A 23,240-nucleotide genomic window follows, 5' to 3' on the forward strand; every position below is an offset into this window, starting at 1 on the left:
TCATGTATTTTGAACTGGGTTAGTCCCACTCCATTTACATATGTTCAAATTCTTAACAAGCACATGTTGGCCGAGAAGTCATCACGTACCCGTGACGGCTCGGAGATTTTCCGGCACGAACCTGGCTACTTTACCTGTCAAGTGGAGGGAACATAGGATAATATAAGTGAGAGGATATTTTAGAATGTGCTCGCAAGGGCATCTGTACGAGCACGTCAGTCAATTCCTTTTCCACCCATATATAAGGTGCCCATGGGCTTCAATTGAAGAACTCACAAAGTCATACACAGCACCCAGAACTCCTCATTTTTCTCTGCCAAAAAAGAAAAAAAAAAAAAAAAAAAAAAAAAATAGCGAAGGAGAGAAATGGTGAAGTTCACCAAGCAGTTTGAGGGACAGCTTGTCCCTGAATGGAAAGAGGCCTTTGTTGATTACTGGCAACTCAAGAAGGACATTAAGAAAATCCACCTCTTCAACAGTAATAATAATATATCCAACAAGAACCAAGACAGCTCTTCTCCCAGCACCTTCTTTTCCTCTTTGAAGAAGTTCTCATTCTATGGCCATCAACATAGAGACCATAGGGTCATTAAAGTACTCTCTCCCCCCCTTAATGTGTCCAATGTCCAAGCACACAATTATAACACAAATAATACAGAATGATTTTTATTGATGGTTTAATGCAATTTTTGTTGTTTATCAGGTTCATACGAAGCTGGCATCATCTGAGAGCAAGGGGGACTTGTACGAGACTGAACTGTTAGAGCAATTCGCTGATACCGATAGTGCCAATGAATTCTTTTCATGTTTGGACCTTCAGCTTAATAAAGTGAATCAGTTTTACAAGGGCAAGGAGAGAGAGTTTCTGGAGAGAGGGGAGTCCTTAAAGAAGCAGTTGGAGATTCTCACTCAGCTGAAAACAGTCATCAAGCAACAACGCAGCAAAGAAGACTCTTCCCAGGACCCAAAGGAGGATGCCTCAATTTCATGCACCATCTCATGTGGTATGTATGAAATATTTTTCTCTGTTTTAGACTCATTTAAGAACAAAAGAGATTCAATGCATGCTAAACTGGGCTTGCCTTTAGTGATTTCTCCCCTGTTTCTATTACTGTCATTTTGATCCATAACCATTCATTTATCCACGTAATAAATCACATTTTCTTTTGCGAAGTTAATCAATCTTAACGTAAACATGTATCTGTATGTTGTTCCATCAAACCATATATTCAATTTGAAATTTACATATCCAATACTCATAGAACTTAAGGAGTTGCGATTATGACTTTGGATCCTCTCCTCTCTCTAACATGTGCAATACCTATCCATATTTTGCAAGTCCTCCCGAATGTAAAAATCTCGGGAAATTGGAAACCTAAGCATAAAAATCATACATTATGTTTCTTTAGTTAATAAGGATCATGAATAATTGTTGTAGATGATGTTGATTGAAGAACAATTTAATTTTACTTCCCCTCCCTCTCCTTGGGCTGCAGAGGATGAATCCAGTAGGGGCAAAACAGAACAAGAACAGGGGCAGGACAGCACCACAGGTGAGTTTGAGAGAAATGATGTGCAATTTGCAGACTCCCTTAACCCTGATGAGATGGGAAAATCAATGAGAATGAATAAAGAAGATGAAAAAATGAGAACTCCTTCGGGCCGTATTTTCAATTGCCAGGGGAGGAACTTGAGAATTAACATTCCTCTCACAACACCCACTCGCACATTCTCGGCAATCAGTTACTTAGTCTGGGAAGATCTGATGAACCAGTCCTCCAAGAAATGCGGCCCCGAAGGAAACAAGCTTCATATCAACAAAACCAAGCTGCATCATGCAGAGAAGATGATCAAAAGAGCTTCCATTGAGCTCTACAAAGGTCTAGGCTATCTCAAAACCTACAGGTAATATTCAATCCGTTGCACATTCTTAAACATTTGTAAGGAATTGAATCTTACTACATTTCCATGGTACATATGTTTTCAGGAACCTAAACATGCTTGCTTTTGTGAAGATCTTGAAGAAGCTTGACAAGGTGAGTTAATGTGTCTTTTTAGTCTTTTTGGAACTTTCATATTAATGAAACCACTGGGATTTTTAACTGAATAATTTTTTTTCTTTTTTTCAGGTCACTAATAAGCAAATTCTTCCCATTTATTTAAGAGTAGCCGAGAGTTCCTACTTTAATACTTCAGACAAGGTAAATTGTTCAACCGTGAACTTTCGGCTTTTTAAAAAAAAAAAAAAAAAAAAAATTTCTAACGGCCACCTTTCATCCATAGCTGTTTACTATGTATGCATGAAATTATAATTGGAGTTGGATGTTGGTCACAAGAGTTTGCTTCATCTGATGATTTTTCCGACAATTACAAGTGGCCACAAATCCTATAAAGTCCATTTTCTGCACAAAAAGATGGCCATTAGCCCAAAGTTTTATATGCATCACAGCTAGATGTTCTTGTCTGTCACTACATTGGCAATTTGGTATTGCAGCAAGCTTCTTTAACGAGCTGAACTTCGCTGAATGCAGGTAATGAAGTTAGCAGATGAAATCGAAGAGCTATTTACTAAACACTTTGCCAAAGAAGACCACAGTAAGGCCATGAAATACCTTAAACCACACCAGCGTAAAGAATCACATGCTGTGACCTTTTTCATTGGTGAGATTATATTAAATAATTTCCCAAGATAATATTGCATTATTATGCAAATCTGCAAATGGCTTCTCTTTTTATTTTTTTGACCACTAGGCTAGGCTTTGTTGCAAAAGCCCTGCCTGATTTGCTTTTCTGTGGTGGAATATAAAGCTATTGCTCAATGTTAGGCCATCAACATGCAAGAGACAAAGTTGACCCTGACCCCACATGGATTGAACCTCTTAAACCCCCACTAGTTATTGGAAAAAGGTAGCTGTAGTTAGTTTTCGCCTTTCAGCTATTTGCATGGACGTTTCTAAATGATTGAAGCAGAAGAGCTTCGTAGTTTTTCACTGTTAGAATCACCAACCACCACATCTAGAAAGGAAATTTTAGGCCTTTACAAGTTGATTTATAGTTCATTTGCACCCCTAGCAGTGCACAATTGAAATCCTGGCTCCATCACTGTATGTTAATGGACATAACTTATTAATCACTTCTCATACTGGAACCCCTCAAGAATAGAATTTATGATTTAAAGTGGAGACCCATCCAGCCTTATTTCAGGCCTATATAGACAAACCCATTTTGCTATCAATCACAAATTAAAACTTGTGAAAACCCACAAACTTAAAAGCTTAATCATTTTGACCCCAGCCGTTAGCCAAGGTTTCAAACCCCAAATTTGCATTGGACATTTGGTTAGGCAGTTTTTGGGGCATTCTAATGGAACTTTTATATTATAAGTGTCAAGTTTTAACCTTGGGAAAGGCATAGAAAGGGATTTGTCATAGAAAATGAGCTATCCCATTAATGGGATTTCCCAATGAACCAAAAGAAAAAGGTTTGAAATAGTGATCCTGCCCTTTTGTGGACACTGTACAAGGTCCATCATATTGAGAATTTCACTTGTGAGTTTATCCCACATTAAAAAAATTGAGGGATGATGAGTGCTTATATACATGGTTGGGCCCAAAACCCAATAGGTTTAAGCTTTTAGGTGAAGTTGGTTTTCACTCATATGTATCAAGCCTATTCATGGATTCTTTCGATGCTAAAAAGTGGTATTAAAGCCAACGGTTCGTAATTCTAGGTGAACGATATTGTAAAAGAAAAGTCATGAAGTTAATTCTTCAATTGAGCTTCAATGAGGGAGACGGTTTCCGTTCAAGGTGGAGCATGAAAAAATTGAGTGGATGACGGGTAAATATATACATGGTTGAGCCCAAGACCTAATAACCTTAAGCTTTTGGGTCAAGTTGGTGTTCACCCATGCGCATCAAGTCTATTCATGGACTCCTGCATGTAAGAATTTATTTTATTATTTTGCTAAAATTATAGAATGTTTAATTATCATGATCTTCACAAAATGTCCGTTGGCCTTCCATTTCATGTGGGTCATAATTCTACACTCCGGTGTTAACACACTCAAGTCTTAGAACAGTATCCATGTTATATGTGCAGCAAGTGCAGTATCTTGTTTAAAACCCTTGGCCTGAAACTACTCATTAATTTTGCTTATATAAAATGAACAGGACTTTTCACCGGGTGCCTCATTGCACTATTTGCTGGGTATGTCATCGTGGCTCATGTGACAGGGATGTACAGACAGCAAAATGACAGTGTCTATATGGAGACTGTCTACCCTGTGCTTAGGTAAGCACTCTTAACTCTCTATCTCTCTCTCTCTCTCTCAATTCTTTTTAAGTGGTTCGTGTATCAGAGGCAACTAATTAAGAAATTGGTTTATTTGTCTGCAGCATGTTCAGCCTATTGTTTCTGCATTTGTTTTTGTACGGGTGCAACATTTTCATGTGGAGAAAGGCTCGTATAAACTATGGCTTCATTTTTGAGCTAGCTCCTACCAAGGAGCTCAAATACAGAGATGTATTTTTAATCTGTACCACTTCAATTACTACTGTAATTGGGGTCATGTTTGTTCATTTGTCACTTGTCGCAAAACGGTACTCATCTACCCAGGTCCAAGCAATCCCTGGCCTCCTTTTACTGGTAATTCTTTCATCTTACAGAATACTGCTTTATACCCATTTATTAGATTACTCAGAATCTAATATCTTAACTTTCTTCTCTGCCTAGATCTTCTTAATCTTGCTTGTGTGCCCCTTCAACGTTGTCTACCGATCAAGTCGGTATCGCTTCCTTTGTGTGATAAGGAATATAATTTTGTCCCCTCTCTATAAGGTACCATCTGTCTCCCATGTTCCATCATTTTCAGTCACCATACATGGTTCCATGAAAAATTAAACCTGTTATGGAATTGAAGCAAAAGAATTACCGTCGTGGTTTGAGTGTTTCATTTTTGAACAGGCTAAACCATAATTTATTAACCATCGGTCTGACTTCTCTAACTGCCTCTGCAGGTTGTCATGCTAGATTTTTTCATGGCTGATCAACTATGTAGTCAGGTATGTTGATCATAGAAAAGAAGCACTAGAATGCCTTCAGATGCTTTATAATATGAATTTAACTGTTTTTTTTATTAATTTTTGAGATAATATAGGTGCCAATGCTCAGAAACCTCGAGTACATTGCTTGTTACTATATAACTGGAAGCTACAGAACTCAGGACTATGGATATTGCACTAGGACTAACAAGGATCTTGCTTATGCTGTTTCGTTTTTGCCATATTACTGGAGGGCGATGCAGGTTTAGTAATATGCTATCTGCTTGAACTAGAACTTCCCACAAGTTTACACTTATTTATTTAATGACTTCAGAGGAATAAACCATTTCTAATAGATTTTTGCTCAATTGGGGCTGCAGTGTGCTCGGCGGTGGTTTGATGAGGGCGAGACATGCCATCTCACCAATCTAGGAAAGTATGTATCAGCGATGTTAGCAGCAGGAGCCAGAGTGGCTTATGAAAAAGAAAGGAGTGTTGGATGGCTATGTCTTGTGGTAGTCATGTCCAGTATTGCAACAGTTTATCAATTGTATTGGGACTATGTAAAAGATTGGGGTTTGCTCCAGTTTCATTCCAAGAACCCCTGGCTAAGGAATGAACTAATGCTTCGTCGGAAAATCATTTACTTCTTCTCTATGGTATATGTTATTTCCCTGCTCTTGATCCCAGCACGCAATGAGAGTTGTATGGTTCTCATGAGCCTTTGGCAGAAATTATTGCCCATACAAAACTATGATCCACCTCCCACATCTACACGCCTACTAAGTTATATGTCCAAAGCACTACAATGACCTCGGATTTTTTTTTTCCGATCAATAATCAGAAGGAAAGTCTTAAGCAGCAAGACGAACATTTTTTCTTTAGAAAAGCACAGAGACAATGACGGGTAAAAAATGGGAAATTAAGATGCCAATTGCAAATCCAACCGATAGATACAAAAGTTGTCCACCATATAGAAACAATGATGATTTGTATTTTATAGGGTTGTGAAGTTATATTATTTTTCCAATTTGAAAGATAATATAAATCCCAAGATGGGTATGTCATGCAGGGATTGAACCTTATTCTCAGGCTTGCTTGGTTGCAAACTGTTCTCCATCCAAATTTTGGTGGTGTTGACTATAGAGTAACTGGATTATTTTTAGCAGCCCTTGAAGTAATCAGAAGAGGGCAGTGGAATTTCTACAGGTACCATTCAGTTTCTGAGTTTCATTATACATAATTCGAAGTTGGTTCATCTGTCAGTCAAAAAAAATATTCAGTACAAACATGCTAGCTAAGATGCGGTTTAGCTCCCCAAGCATGTGACTGTCTCTTCCTTCCCAGTAACTCTGATTGACAACTACATTGCTTGTGCAGGTTGGAGAATGAGCATCTTAATAATGCTGACAAGTTCAGAGCTGTTAAGACAGTACCACTTCCTTTTCATGAAGCGGATGAAGAAGACTGATACGCATTGGCATCAAAACGCTTACAGAATATATATACGTATGATTTGAGGCCATATATGGTTCGAAAAGGAGCCATAATGTCACTGACCAAGTTGATGTAACAGGACTTGGTTGCTAATTTCTATTGTTCCCTAGATTTTAGAATAATGGTTCATACTTGTACACAGAATTTTATTCAACGAGTGAATGAAAGTAACATAGTTGCATTAGTACGGATTTGTGCCATTCTCGTGGTGGCTTTCGGTTCATATTCTGTTAATAACATCAAAGATATATAAAGCTAGTGTGCCATGTGATGGCTCCTATTGGGTTTGTTAGAAGGTATTCCATACTAGCTATTATCATGCTATGTTCATGGTTGGCACTCCTCTTGAATATTAAAATTGAATGAATGTATTCAAGTTTTATTCTTGTCAATAAAGAATTACAATAGTTCGTATATATATACAGCAATCAGTAACTTAATTAGTTTTAACAATACAATAACAAAAAACTTCTTGCAGTTAACTGTTGCTAACTGTAACTGCTTCTGCTACTAACTGATGCTACTTCTGCATAGCAGCATTTTCTTCAACACTCCCCCTCAAGTCACAATCTTTGATTTTTGTGACTTGCACTGAAGATTTTACTTTACTTTGTCTTGGAATAAAAATGTGCTGTAATCCCAGCCTCTCTGATAACCTTGAGAATGAAGAAAACCCCAATGCGTTGGTGAATATATCAGCTACCTAGGAGTTTGTTGCAATGTGAAGAGTTTTTATCATGCCTTCCATTATCTTGTCTCTCACTAAATGACAATCCACTTCGATGTGCTTTGTTCTTTCATTAAACACAGGGTTTGCAGCTATGTACAAAGCTGGTTGATTGTCACAGAAAAGCATGGCTAGCTTAGGATGTTCAATCTTTAAATCTCTAAGAAATTATAATATCCACGTAATTTCACAAGCTGCACTTGCCATAGCTTTGTACTCAGCTTCAGCAGAAGACCTAGAAACGACTCCTTGCTTCTTTGATTTCCAAGATATCAATGATTCACCCAAATAAACAGCATAACCAGTTAATGATCTTCTTGTATCTGGGCAACCAACCCTATCTGCATCATAATAAGATTTAACATGCAGCTCTGAATTGCTTGGAAAGAAAATTCCTTTTCCTAGTGAACCTTTAAGATATTGGAGTATTCTGTTGGTTGCAAGCTGGTGAGGCTCTTTGGGTTGTGATACAAACTAACTTAGCCTATGCACAACATAGGTAATGTCTGGTCTGGTTAGAGTTAAGTATAATAATCTACCAATTAACCTTCTATACTGAGTTGGATCATCAAGTAGTTTACCTTCATGTTTGGATAACTTCAAGTTTTGTTCCATAGGAAATCTAACAGGTTTGCTACCAATAAAAACAGTGTCTTTCAGAATTTCTAATGCATACTTTCTTTGGTTTAAACTGATCCCTTTATCAGTTCTAGCCACTTCAAGTCCTAAAAAATACCTTAGTGATCCCAGATCTTTCAAACCAAACTTGGCATCAAGGACTTGCTTCAAATTGTCAACACAAGAAGGATCATTTCCAGTAATCAAAATATCATCTACATAAACCTATAGTACTGTAAAGGAACAACCAGACGTGTGAGTGAATAATGAATAATGAGATCTTGATTGAACAAATCCCATCTGCAAAATTATGGAAGAAAATTTTTCAAACCATTGCCTTGAGGCCTGTTTAAGTCCATAAAGGCTTATTCAGTTTGCAAACAAAATGCTCCCCCTTGCTGTGAAAGCTTGGTGGAAGAGACATATATACATCCTCAACTAACTCCCTATGAAGAAAAACATTATTTACATCTAGCTGATGTAAAAACCACCCTTTCACAATAGCTAAAGCAAGTACTATTCTTACTGCAATAGACTTGGCAACAGGTGAAAAGGTATCAAAGTAATATAAACCAAATTTTTAAGTGAAACCCTTGGCAACCAAACGAGCCTTGTACCTTTCAATAGAACCATGAGGATGATACTTGATTCGGTATACCTATTTGCACGCAATGGGAGATTTACCAGGAGGCAGTGTAGTAAGAGTCCATGTATCATTTAATTCCAGAGCAGCAATCTCTTTATCCATGGCTTCTCTCCATTCAGAATATTGAACTGCTTGATGAAAAGAAATAGGTTCTAGAGGAACAGAGTTAACAGCCATAACAAAATAATGAAAGGAAGGTCCAAGATGTGAGTAACTAAGGCCATCAGAAATATCATATGGTAAACCAGGAGTAGGTTTGGTACTAACAAGCTTACAAGAATAGTCAGATAAGTAAAAAGGAGGATGATGAGATCAAGAAGATCTTCTTAAAGAAGGAAGAGGAATAATAGAAGGAGAAGAGACATTAGGCAATGAAGAGAGAGCATCTGCAGAATCAAAATTAGAAAGTTCAGTTGCTGAATTTTTAGAATTATGATTAGAAGAATTATGTTCTGCAGAATTATGATTAGAAAGTTCAATTGCTGGATTTTCAAAATTATGATTGGAAGAATTATGTTCTACGAAAGGAGGTAAAGATGGGTCTGGTTGTGAATCATAAGAATGTGCATCAATGGTAGAAAGCTGAGAGGGAACAAAAAATAAGAACCAGAAGTGCAATAAGGAAAAACAAAATTATTTAGATAAGAAATGGAAGGATTAACAGAATTCCCAAAAGGAAAAATATGTTCATAGAATTGAACAACCCTAGATATAAAAATAGAATTGGTCTGAATATTCAGAAGCTTATATCCTTTAATGCCATGAGGATAGCCTAGTTGCACCAAGTTTTCTAGCCCTTGGTGCAAACTTGTGCCTATTATGAGAGAGGGTAGAAGCAAAACATAGACAACCAAAACATTTTAAATGAGAATAAGAAGGAGATTTGTTGAAAAGAAGTTCAAAAGGACTCTTATTACCTAAAGTCTTGGAAGGAATTCTATTGAGTAGGTAAACAGCAGTCAATATGTAGTCACCCCAATATTTTAATGGCACTTTTGATTGAAATAATAATGCTCTTGCAACATGTAGGATATGTTGATGTTTTCTCTCAACAATAGCATTTTGTTGAGGAGTATCAACACAACTCAACTAATGTAGGATGCCATTGTTTTGGAAGAAATCCTTAAGGAAAAATTCAGTGCCATTGTCACTTTGAATAGTTTGAATTATGACATTAAATTGAGTTTTAACCATAACAACAAACTGGGGAAGAGGAAACTGAGTATCAGATTTTTGTTTAACAAGATAAACCCAAGTACATCTAATGAAATCATCCACAATTGTTAAAAAAAAAAAAAAATCTAAAACCTTCAAGAGTACAAGTAGTAAAAGGACCCCATAGGTCACAATATATTAGCTCAAAAGGTTTATTTGAAACATGACTACTACAAGCAAAGGCTAGTCTTTTTTTCTTAGAAAAATGACAAACATCACAACAATTTGGTGTGTTAGAAGTATGTACATCAAGTGCTTCTTTAAGAAAATAAAATTTTGAATAAGAAGGATGACCCAGCCTAGTGTGCCATGATTTTGAAGAAGAATGGTCAACATGAATAGTATTGGTAGCAATAACAGAATGCAAAGTAGAAACTTGTAGCAAGTAAAGCCCATTATGTTCTTTACCTAGACCAATCGTGCTCCAGAGAACAAGGTCTTGAATAAAACAACAATTACCAAGAATTATAAGGCAACAAGAAAGATTTTTGGTAAGCTTACTAGTTGAAATTAGATTGAAATTGAAGGTGGGAATGCATAGGACATCAGTAAGAATAAGAGTGGAAGAAAGTTGCATTGTGCCTATGTGTGTGACTAAGGCCTTTCTTCTATTTGGCAAGTGGACATAAGATTGTACAATGGAGGTGATAGAAGTCAGTTGTGAGATAGAATGGACCATATAGTCAGTAGCCCCAATATCAATGATCCAATCATTTGATTTAAAATCATGTGTACGATGAAATTGGGCAGAAAAAATAGAATGAGATAGATCTGATTGAAAACAAAAAGGGTTACCTAAAAAATTGGGAGAATAAGGCGTGGAAGTGCTGCAAATAGGTTGAGAAGATGCAATGGGTGTCATGACAGATGTAGCTTGATAAGAAACTTGAGTACCAATTCCTGATTCAGATGCTGAATTAATTTTCAGAAAAGTGAGCAACTATTCACATTGAGCCTTGGTAATTGGACATTGTGCTAATGAAGTCTGTGAGTAGTTTGTCTGCAAAGAACCACCAAGAACATTTGATGTAGACATAATTTCTGAATAAGGACCACTAGTCACTTGATTAACTTAAAACTTAGTACCCTGAGAATTGATCATAGTAGAATCAAAATTCCTAAAACCACCAATCACTTGATTAGCAATAACTTTGTTTCCTCCTGCTTTGGGTTTGTATCCTAGAGGATAACCATGAAGCTTATAGCACTTGTCAGCTATATGACCTATTAAACCACAATAGGTACATATTGGCCTTTCTTTCTTAGAATAACTTCCTCCTTTGCCACCAATGTGATTCTGAAATTGGCCTTTGTTGTGATTAACAAACATTGCAGCAGCTTCAAGATTATAACCCATAGTATCATGACCAATATTCATTCTCTTTTCTTCTTGTAAAACCAAAGAACAAACTTTGCTCAATGAAGGGAATGGTTTTATTAACAAGATTTGGCTAATAAGATTGCTGTAACTATCATTTAAGCCCATGAGAAACCTGAAAACATGTTCCTTGTGTTGAGCATCCAACTAAGAAGCCTTGGATCCGCAAGTACAAGCATAAGAACAAACAGTAAAAGGTTGGTAACTAATAAATTCATCCCATAAAGTTTTGATTTTGTAAAATAAGAAGTTACCAAGAGTGATCCTTGTGAAAGATGAGAAATTTCTTTCTCAAGTTCAAACAACCATGGTATATTACTCTGTGAGAGCCTGTCCTTAAGATCAAACCACAAATCTTTTGCATTATTAATGTACATTACACTAGCCTTTAATTCCATACTTAGAGAATTGGTTAACCAAGAAAGAATCATGGTATTGCAGCTATTCCAAGAATTGAATAATGGAGAAGAAGAATCTGGTTCTGTGATTGAGCCATTTACAAATCCAAATTTATTTCTGGAACTCAAAGCCAAGAATACAGATTTGGCCCAACTCACATAATTTTCTGGACCTATGAGAGGTTGAGAAGTAAGAACAAAACTTGGATTTTCATTTACAGGAAGAAAATAAGGTTTTTTTAGCATATTCGTCTGCCAATGCTATAGTTGAATTGAATTATAATGAACTGGAAGTTGTTTGTGAAGAACCAGTAGTGGCCATTGAGATACTTCAAGAATTTGAAATCTAGAAATAGAGAGTAAATGCTCTGATACCATATTAAAACTGAATTAATGTATTCAAGTTTTATTCATGTCAATAAAGAATTACAATAGTTCATATATATATACAACAATTAGTAACTAAATTAGTTTTAACAATACAATAACAAAAAACTTCTTGCAGATAACTGTTGCTAACTGTAACTGCTTCTGCTGCTAACTATTGTTGCTTCTGCATAGCAACATTTTCTTCAACACTTTCAAAAAATAATAATTTCCAATTACTACGACATTATCTTTCTCAAGAAATCTTTTAATGATAGTGGTCATATTAGGAAATAAACTCATTTCCAATAATATAGATTGAGGAAAAGTAAAATATTTAATTAAGAAGGTATGACAATGTTTCCAAGTTGTTAACAGAGACAATTAAAATTTCCCTCTGTGTTGGGAGGTGACAATATTTTAGTCCTTGGGATGTTGATCTAAACCCATTCAATACCAAAAGTAAATCTTTTTCTGGATATATAGTTGGGATCTATTTGTATAAAGCCACAAATTTCGAAATACAAATCCAAAAAATAACATTTTTATAGTGTTCACTTGGTTGTCATCCTTGCCCTTCATGGGCGACCCTCCAGTGACCCTTGTCGCCAGCGGGAATATGAGGGCTTTTGGACCTCAGGTGGATGGGTTGGATTTTGTACGAGATGGGAAAATGGTTGAGAAGGAAAACGCCTTTAGTGGGAGACATACTTTTGCCCAGGGACTGCAAAGACGTATACCTCAGTCCAAATTTCGATTACCATTGAGGAGACCTAAGATAATAAATGGAGAATTAGGCTTCATTTTTTCAGATATTGAGATGGACAAAGTGGCAGAGGATCTGAAGTTTGCTCTTGTTCTTAAATTCTTATCGAAGAGACCGTCAATAGATGTGTTGCGGCTTCAAATTATAAAGACGTGGGGTTTCAATAAGGTTTCGATTATTTGTTTTATGGATGAATATCACGTGTTGCTGCACCTAACAAATGAAAAAGATTATTTACACACATGGATGAGGGAGGGACGAGTTGGGGCGGGTTGTCAGTTCCGTTTGTTCAACTAGATGGTTGACTTTGATGTTAAGAAAGAATCATCCATGCTCCCACAATGGATCTTCCTACTAGGTTTGCCGTTGCTCTTGTATCGGTTGGATTGTCTTCAAATTTTAGCAACAAGGTTTGGAAAGTTTCTTGGAAAGGATAATGCCACACTATATAGAACTCGCGCGACGGGGGTGAGAATTTGTGTGGAAGTAGATTTGCAGGAGGATCCAATTAGTGGCTTCCCTTTGATGGTAGGTCAAAAACATCAAGTTTGGCAGAAAGTGGTGTATGAGAAGCAGGGTTATTATTGCAAAAAGTTTTTTTGTCAGGGCCATACAGAGGTTGTTTGTATGTTGGGTGATCGTATCAAGGTGAAAACAGTTAATAAGAATGAGATGATGATTGGAGGGAAGAAAGAGGAGGTCAAAGCTTAGAAGGAGGTGTGAAGAAAGGACAAGAGTTTAAAAGAAGGTGCAAGTAAAAATGTAGAAATGGATCCTATTATTGTGTCTAAAAATAAGGAGATTAGAAATGAGGTAAAGTTAGAGTCAGATAAAGGAAAATAGATTTTAGAGGAGGGTAACTGTTAGCTTTGATGTATTCCCAAGATGGGGGGTGAATTGGAATTTTAAAATTTATTTCCTAGGTTAAACGAGATAGCTGTATAACACACCCTAGGGTTTTTCAAATCACACACCAATTGCGCAGATAATGATATGCATAAATTAAATCATGCACAGCATTCACAATATAACATACACATGCGATAAATAAATTATGAAAAAATAAAATGCACACACGATATGTTATCGAGGTTCGACCAATACTGCCTACGTCCCCACCTCTAGCTCGCAAGCCCGAGGATTCCACTAAAGGCTCACTTAACAGGTGGAGCGGCACCGGTTACACTTAGGTCAATTAGCGGGGCTGACCTCAACCAACACGCCTTACTATGATGGCGCACCTAGCTTTCCTAACCAGGTCTAAGCTAGTCCAGGATTATTCAACATGGCTAATCTCCCTCTTCAGGCCCGTGCCTGGAATACAACAAATTTGAAATACAATTTTTTGCGTACACAAAAATATACTTTTTAGACTAAGCAGATTATGTACTACAATATACGCAAGTAATAATCAATCCACACCAAGCATGTAAGAACTATAAGTTCGGTGGTGTATATGTTCAATCTACACTCAATATAATGATTATACTAAGTCAAGCACAAGAGTATTCAAGCAAGCTAATCTTTGAAAGCAAAGTATATGAAATCTCAATATCAGAGTTGTGTTTCAAAGATGCTAGCAATATTATTCAAAAGAACTCAAAAATATTTTCTCAAATTGTATTAAGCACAAGAGTTGTTTGAAAACAAGCTTTGAAAAAATATTTTGTACACAAAAATAATTACTTAAGGAATCTTGCAATGACAATGCAAAGATCCTCAAGCTAAAGAGTTTTCCCAGCACAAGATTTATCAAGTTAAATCTGTGGGAAGAACCCCATTTAAACTCTCAGCAAATATCAATCAATACAAATATCAATGAGAGTATAGGGCTATTTAGGATAAAGCACCAATAATCTAAACACTCTTTCTCTAGGCTTGGATGATCAAAGAAAACAAAGTAGAGGAGTATTTGGGATAGTATTTGGCAAAATAGGCTTTTTAAATTTGAGAGGATATTTCGTTAATGATCTCGCTAATCTATATATAATTTTTACAAATGAGCCCCTATATATAGAAGTTGGGCAAATTATGACTGTTTAGGACATGTAGGGTATTATTAGGATTGTTTAAAAAAATTTAAGCATAATTAACCCTGTTAAAAAATTTAACCACGGTAAAAATATTGGGGCAACTTGAGGGCACCGGTTCACCGAAGGAAGTTCGGTTGACTAAGTTTGTGCAAGTTCGGTTGACTGGGTAAGAAATGAACTAGAAGTTTGGTTGACCGGACATGGAGATTCCAGGGTGACTTTCCTATTTAGCGCGGTTCAGTCGACTTGGAACCTTTTAAACTAATTAGTTTGGTCGACCAGACCATTAAGTTCTCACATATGGGAACTCGGTCGACCAGGGCGTTGTTATGCATTTTGGGCTTGGTCAACCAGATGGTTAATTTGTTGACTCCTAGGGAGTTCGGTCGATTGGGTGAGAATGAACTGGGTAAGTTTGATCGACCAGGCTATGGTCAAAGTGTTGACCTGGTCCCGGTTTGTTCGACTGGGTGATTATGTACTTGAGCAATACGGTCGACCGAACATGCAACTTAAGTGTATTTTGGTTCAATTTAATTACATAATCACCCTTTCCATTTAACCATATATATATATATATGTGTGTGTGTGTGTGTGTGTGTATGTGTGTGTGTGTGCATGTATGAGTGTCCTAGGGTCATTCTAGGCATTTTTTATGACATCGAAAAAATCCGACATCGGTCGACTTATCCCTAAGGTCTTTCTAAGGTCATGATTTTGTGTAGGGACCTAGAGTCGTCCTAAGGTCTTTGACCTTTGTAGTTCCTACATGCATGATTTGCATTAAATATTACATACCTTTCCTACTTTAAATATTACAGACCCAAATTAAATAATACTGAAATACAACAAACCTGATCTTCAGGGTCTTCAAGATTTACTTCATGTACCATTAGTGTATCTGCTAATATAAATCTACACATGAACTAGATAGCCATTAAATACTTGAGTATTTCTCATTATCAAAACTGGGATATGACCCATAGGGTCAACAGTAACCCTCACCTTGTCCTCATTGATGAGGGGCTGCATACGAGTGGGTCGAACAATAATGCTCATGAATTTAGAAAAAGCGTGACGGTACAAATTGAAGGGTAAAGAGTGTGCAACACATTGGTAATGGAGGAAGGTAGTAAGGGAGGAAAAGAAATTCTAGAGGTGGTTGAAGATTGTGATGTGCATGAGTCGGGTGAAAAAGCGCAAGGTGAGGAGATACCTGTAAAGAATATGGTGATAAAGGAATGGGAGATTATTGAACGTACTTTGGATGTAAGAGATATGGGGTTGACTTAGAATAGTTTCAACTTGCTCATGAGAATGAGAGTGAAATACATGGTCTGACTTTTGACAAAGGCTATGATTCAAAAGGTAATTTTTCTCAACCTAGGATTCCTTTGCTAAATTATTCCAGTAATAAAGTGAGGCAGTCCCAACGAGTTATTACCCGTCGTGTAAAACTTAATTTATGAGTTCAAAAATAATGGTGTGGAACATGCGAGGTATAGGCACATCAAAGAAACACCTAAAGAATTTGATTGGGAAATATTTGATTTTGGTGTTGGCCATTTCAGAACCATTTATGCAGGAGGACTCTATGGTTCGTTTCACTCAATTTTTAGATTTCCCTAACTGTTGTTTAAATGAAATAATGGGAGGTAAAGTATGGATAATGTGGAATGAGCATGATGATTTTGAAATAGTGAGTATGTCGAATCAAATGATAGCGGGATGGGTGGTCTTAAATGGGACAAAAGTGCTTGTCACCTTTATTTATGTGAAATGCTCCTTTTACGAGCGTAGGGGTCTTTGGAAAGATTTAGAAGCTCTTCAAGTAGGGTGTAATCCTTGGCTTATTGTGGGGGATTTTAAAATTATTCAGGAGGATGGGGAACGTATTGGGGGGCAGCCTAGACCTTTGGATGCTATGGAGGAGTTTAATAATTATTTAAACAATTGTGGTGTTGTTGATTTAAAATTTCATGGTGGGCATATGTCTTGATTTAATGGGCATGTTGGCCCGACTAGGAGATGGGTGAAGCTTGACTGAGCTCTTGTGAATGTGTCGTTCATTAATCATTTTCAAATTGCTAGGCTAGAATACTTGGCAAGGAAGACATCGGACCATAAACCTATGCTGATACATTTCTCAAGTCACTCAACAAGATATGGGCCACCTCCTTTCAGGTATCAAAATATGTGGAGTTCCCATGAACATTTTTTTCCTTTTATTCGTCAGATTTGGATGGGAGCAATTTAGGTGTCGGGCATGTGTAAGTTGGTTGCTAAACTAAAAAGGGCTAAAGTTGCTTTAAAAAAGTAGAAAGTAGAGGTCTTTTGTCGAGTGGACCTTAATATCAAGGAGTTGGAGAATAGATTGATAGGCCTGAAGGAGGAGTTATATAGGGGATATAATAAGGAGGTAGAGGCAAACTTCCTGGTTACAAAATGTGATATGGATTATTGGAAAACGGAGAGGAAACCCATGTTGCTCAACTTGCAAAGAAGCGATGGATGGTGGAGGGTGATCAAAATTCCAAGTTTTTTCATGCAGTAATTAATCAAAAAAGGAATTCATTGATGATTAATTCTATGGTCTTAGAGGATGGTACGATTTTGGAGTCCCCTAAGGAGATCCATGAAAGTGCGGTTAAGCATTTTCAAAATTTTCTCTCAAACAATCTAATAGATTATTACCTGATTTGAGCCAGCTTATCTCTAGGGAGGTATCTAAGGATGAAAATGAGTACTTAGTCAAAGATCCATCAGAAATGGAGCTGAAAGCAGCTCTAAATTCTATCCCAAAAGATAGTAGTTTTGGACCTGATGGTTTTGGTTCATGATTTTACAAATCTTGTTAGGATTTTGTTAAAGATTATTTACTAGAATCTACCAAGGAATTTTTCAGTGTAGCGCCTCTTCCCAGATTTTTCATGTCTTCGTATTTTGTTCTTATCCCTAAGGTGAAGGATCCAAGAAGTTTTGAAAAGTTCAAACCATTTAGCCTGTGTTCTGTCGCATAAAAAAAATTTCAAAATTATTGTAGGTCGATTGACACATTGCTTGAATAGAATTATCTCTCTGGAGCAATGGCCTTTTCTCCTGGGTAGAAGTATTTTTGAAAATATTACTCTGGCATGGGAAATGGTTCACTCAATCAATAGAAAGAGTAAAGGGGGAAATGTATTATTAAAAGTGGATATGGCAAAGGCTTATGATAGGGTTGACTGGGTCTTTTTGATTTGGATCTTAGAGGGTTTTGGTTTCTCTAGTCATGTGTGTAACTTAATAGCAGAATGTGTTAAGACCTCATGGTTTTCAATAATGATGAATGGTACGTATAGGGATTTCTTCAAGTCTCAACAAGGCCTTCGGCAAGGTGATCCTCTATCCCTTTATTTATTTATTTTGATGGAAGAAATTCTTTCTAGATTATTAAAAAGAAATTTTGAGGAAGGCAGGATTGGAAATTTTTATCTTCTGAGGGGAGCTCCTTTTATCTCTTATCTATTAGATGTGGATGACTTGCTTGTTTTTGCTAATGGGGAAAGGAGATCGTTAAAGATGTTGTTGAAGACATTGGATTTGTATGAAAGTTGGTCTTGCCAGTTAATCAACAAAGAGAAATCAGTTCTCTTTTTGTCAACAACATCAACATTTCCAAAAAAAGGGAGCTATTATGATTGACGGGTTTCGTAGAAGGAAATTTTCCAACGATGTACCTTAGGGTTCCTTAGAGTTTTGGTCGCCTTACTACTAGATTGTTTGATTCGTTGGTCTTAAAATTTTGAAATAAGGTGGTGTGTTAGAAGATGAGTTGTTGTCTCAGGGAGGTTGTCTCATTCTTATTCGACATGTTTTATCATGCATGGCGACTCATACACTAGCGGTTCTCTCAATTCCTTTGGCGGTGGTCAGAAATATTAATTACATTCTCTCTTCTCTCTGGGAAGAGAGAAATGGTAGGGCGAAAATGAAATGGTGTGCTTGGTCAAAGGTTTGTAAGGGGGTGTTGGCATTAAGGACCTTAATGATGTTCAAAGATCTTTTCATATGAAGTTTGCTTAGAAAATGATGACTTAGATAATCTTTGGACCCATTTTTTTTAAGGCTAAATATGTTAAATCAGGTCACATGACTACAATCAATTGTACTCCTACAGGCTCTCAATTTTAGAAGTCAATCTTCAAGATTTTTCCAGAGGTCTATGGAATGTTTATGTGAAGTTTAGAGAAGGAAAAGCTTCTTTTTGATTTGATAAGTGGTTGAGCAGTGGTCCCCTTGCGGAGTGTTCTCACATGATCCAGCATCCCGAGTTTAAGATTCAAGATTGTTGGGAGTCGAAGAATTGGGATACTGATATGCTGAAAGATTTGGAAGGGGTCCCCAAAACGGATGAGATTTTGTTGTTGCCTATAAAGCACAAATCAGGGCTTGATGTGTTTATTTGTAAGCCTTCCATGGATGGTAAATTTTCAACTATCTCAACTTAGGAGGTGATAAGAATTAAAGGGGAGCATTACCCATGGATGGAGTGGGTCTCACATAATCTTCTTCCTAAGAAAGTTTCGATATGTATGTGGAAAGTCATGTTCCAATGTCTTCCTGTAGATAAGAAAGTGTGGAAACTGGGAATTGTTATGGTCTCATATTGCAACTGCTGCATAGATAAAAAATAGGAATCCCTCAATCATGTTCTGAGTATGGGTTCCATCGCAAGTACAGTTTGGAAAAGAGCAGCGTTTGGCTTGGGAATTCTAAACTTTGATGATGAACCTTGGAGGGTGAAAATTAGTAGATGGTTCAGATGTGCCAAAAAATCAACCCAAAAAGGTACAATCGTCGGTTTGTTACCTACTATAATTTCATGGAGACTTTGGCTCAGAAGTTGTAAAGCCCGCATGGAAGATAAATACGAGTCGAGGAATGAAGTTTGGTTATCGGTGAGGTTTTGACTCGCTAAAATTGTAGAAGGCGTGAAGGGTTTTCTGTTTTCTATTGATAAGGATTTATTGGAAGAGTTCCTAGTGAAAATGATAACTCCGAAAGTTAGAATTCCTCGAAAAGTAGTCTAGGAAAAGCCTCATGTAGGTTGGTTGAAGCTAAATATTGATGGCTCTTGTAGAGGAAATTCGGGTTCTTGTGGTGGTGGTGGTATCATCTGCGACTATTCAGGTAATATTAAGGCCGCTTTCTCTGAAAAATTTAAATCTGGTAATAATAATGGAGTGGAGTTGCAGGCTCTTAATAGTGGTGTTTGACTATGTAAAGAGTTGGGATATCAGGATATTTGTATTGATAGCGACTCGGAATTGGTTACGGGATGGATCACATCTAGGATTTTGTTAGCTTTGGTGCAATCCCAAGAGGTGGGGGGGGGAGTGAATTGGATATTTAAAATTTATCGCCTAGGTTAAACCAGATAAACAGTATTACTTAACCTAGGGTTTGTTTATGCAAATGTAAACCTAATCATTCACAATATAACATACACGTGCAGTAAGTAAATTGCGGAAATGTTAATGAACACGCACGATATGTTATCGAGGTTCAGCTAACAGTGCCTACGTCCCCGCCTCTAACTCGCAAGCCAGAGGATTCCACTAATAGCTCACTTAAGGGTGGAGCGGCACCGTTTACAACCAGGTCAAATTAACACAGGACTGACCTCAACCTTAACTAGGTCAATTAGCGGGGCTGACCTCAACCTACACGCCTTAACAGGACGACGCACCTAGCTTTCCTAACTGGGTCTAAGCCAATCTGGGACTATTCCAGGGCTAGTCTCCCTCTTCAGGCCCGTGCCTGGAAATACAATAGATTTGAAATACAATAATGGTACAGTGATTGTGCTTTCGTGTAAAGCAAATATGTACCCAATTATGCACAGTATAATCAATACACTACCAAAAGATAGGATTTGATAAGCTCGATATAGTCTAAGTGTTTACTCTCAAATATTTATGCAAATATAACAATCAGTGCGTGAGAGTGTAAATGGTATGATCTTTGTGTCAAAATAATATTTCAGTCACAATGCACAAACAAAGATCACAAGCACACTTCAAATATTTCAACAAATAATATTTCTCAATATAAACCACAAGAAATATTCAAAGATGGTTTGCAAAAATATTTATTTGATCTTTGTATTAAGAAGATATTCTCAATCAAAAAGTATAGTAACAAAGATCTTCAGCACACAAGCAAATATCTCAAAATATTTTTCTCAAGATAAATCACAAGAGATATTTGAAAAACGATTTGTAAAATATTTTTCGCAACCAAAACTCAATATGAATTCTTGAGTATCGCAATGAAAATGCAAAACTCAAGAGCCCAAGGAAGTTTTCCTATGGAAGGCTTATTTATGAAGCCCCCTAGGAGAACTTTGTAGCTTACTCTCTATGAAATATAGATCACAAATAAAACAACCAAAAGAGAGTTTAAGCTAGGTGAGATAAGCACAAGAATACTCTTACAAGGAGGTATTTGCAATATAAATGAGTAAAAGTAGGAGTTTAAAGCTTGAATATGAAATATGGGCTTTTTGAGATTGAGAGGATTTTGGCTAATTATATTTGCTAATCTCTTTTTTAATTATTCCAAATGAGGGGGTATATATAGACTACCCTTAAAATATAACCGTTAAGAACACATATGAGATTATTAGGAAAGTTTTATTATATTTTAACCAAGTTAACCCCGTTTAAAAATATTAACCACGGTAAAAATTAAGGGGCAACTCGAGAGGTCCAGTCGACCAAAAATGTCTCGGTTAACCAGGACTCAAGTGGTACAGTCGACCAGGGGTATTTTGAACTGAGTGGTCGGTCGACCGGGGCAAGGCGATTTTCCAAATTTTCGAGGTTCGGTCGACCAGGTCATTTTGAACTGGTTGGTTCGGTCGACCAGACCGCTGGGAATTCTCCCGAGGACCCTCCGGTTGACTAGGTAGTTGGAGTACAAAAGTGGTCGGTCAATCGGGAGGTCAAAATGTTGACTCCCAGGTGGTTCGGTTGACCGGGGTCAAATGAACTGTAAGGGCTCGGTCGACCAGGGCCTTGGTCAACAGTTGATCCGGATCGGTTTTGGTCGACCAGGGACTTTTGAACTACAAGTTTTGGTTGACCAGTTTGTCAAACTTTTGACCCCAGGGAGTTTAGGTTGACCAGGGCCTTTTGAAGTACCTTTGCTGGTTGACCGAGTGGTCAAACTTTGACCCAGGGTGTCTCAGTCAACTAGGCCAAAATGAACTGGCTTGGCTGGTCGACCGAAAGTGCTTCGTGTGTGCATTTCGGTCCCGTATTGAAGCAAACAAGCCCTATTCAAGTGCCTAACAAATATATGTGAAAGTGTGAGTGTCCTAGGGGCACTTAGGGTCAAATTTGAAGACACCAAAAAAGTTCCCTAAGGTCCATCTATGGTCTTGAGCTTATCGATCCTACCATGCAAGTAAGGCATTAATTATTACAGACCATGTTCTCCTAATTACTATTACAGACCCAAATAAATGATTAAATTACAATATAACATAAATAGGGTCTTTAGGTCTTCACTTCATGTGTCGTGTGCGTGCACCATAGGATACATTTGATCTGTCCTGCACACAAACTCATCAAACCATTAAATACTAGAGTATTTGTCATAATCAAAACAAGGTATGACCCATAGGGTCAACAGATTTGTTCTTCTTGTTACTTATAGGACTTTTGGAAATTGTTAGAGGAGGAGCTTCAAGGCCTTCAATACTCTATAAAGCACCAATTTAAAGAAGGTAATCAGGTGGCGGATTACTTGGCTCTTCAAGGCGAGGGAGGCAACACTGGGAGATATTTTGTAGGTGATGTGCTGTCAAGTAAAATGAGATGTCTAATTTGTATGGATAATATGAGTATTCCAAACTTTCATTTTTAATTGGCATCATTTGGCTCTCCTATATTTTCCTTGAGTTTTTTGTTTTGCAGGTATTTGTCATCAGTTTGCAGGTATTTTGGTTTTGTTTGTGTTTGTTTGTTTTTTATTAATATGGTCTTGTTTAGTTTTTTTTAGTTTGGTTTTGGCTCATGTTCTATTAGGTTTGTTTTGATCTTGTTGCTTGGGATGGTTTTGCTAGTTTATTTATAAATCTCTTGTGATTTATTTGTAACCACAGTTTTCCTCAACCATAAGTGAGGGCTATCAATAAATTTGGGATTTTTGTTAAAAAAAATCTATTTGTACCATAAATGTGCACTTAGAAAATAATGGACCATTGGTTGAGTGAAGCCTAAGAATAACAATAGTTGCCCGAGTGAACGTGATGGAATTATAGAAAAATCATTTTCTTATAAGCACTAGAGGATTGATTGATCACTTGGCTATCAAGACAGTGAAAAGCAAAGCCAAGCTCAACCATTCTTTTTCTAGAGTTCATTATAGGATAGAGCAAGATAGATGGAGATCAAGAAAATGCTTCGCCATCATCATCCTACTCTATCAAGATAAACATTGTTAGAGCCTCTAGAATTGGATAAACTTTAATATTATCTTTTTTAATTCTTCAATGACATTTCAT

General features: G+C 37.0%; 1 protein-coding gene across 1 annotated transcript; it reads left to right on the top strand.

Moving 5' to 3' along the window:
* The first annotated feature begins 269 nt into the window (after positions 1-269).
* LOC131153312 (phosphate transporter PHO1 homolog 1) lies at positions 270-6,834 on the top strand. The gene is made up of 14 exons (XM_058105530.1): positions 270-594; positions 704-1,004; positions 1,497-1,905; positions 1,988-2,036; positions 2,130-2,201; positions 2,532-2,661; positions 4,173-4,293; positions 4,398-4,647; positions 4,735-4,839; positions 5,019-5,063; positions 5,159-5,305; positions 5,423-5,701; positions 6,115-6,251; positions 6,423-6,834. Exons 1-14 carry the CDS (start codon positions 367-369, stop codon positions 6,511-6,513), a joined length of 2,364 nt encoding a protein of 787 aa, XP_057961513.1. The 5' UTR covers positions 270-366; the 3' UTR covers positions 6,514-6,834.
* The last annotated feature ends 16,406 nt before the right edge of the window (positions 6,835-23,240 follow it).

The sequence above is a fragment of the Malania oleifera genome, chromosome 4, assembly GCF_029873635.1.
Source record: "Malania oleifera isolate guangnan ecotype guangnan chromosome 4, ASM2987363v1, whole genome shotgun sequence".
NCBI lineage: Eukaryota > Viridiplantae > Streptophyta > Magnoliopsida > Santalales > Ximeniaceae > Malania > Malania oleifera.

Coding starts and splice junctions, on each gene's coding strand:
- LOC131153312 (XM_058105530.1), top strand. CDS start 367: ATGGTGAAGTTCACCAAGCAGTTTGAGGGACAGCTTGTCCCTGAATGG. Junction 4,294..4,397: donor ACTGTCTACCCTGTGCTTAG/GTAAGCACTCTT, acceptor ATTTGTCTGCAG/CATGTTCAGCCTATTGTTTC. Junction 5,064..5,158: donor CTGATCAACTATGTAGTCAG/GTATGTTGATCA, acceptor GAGATAATATAG/GTGCCAATGCTCAGAAACCT.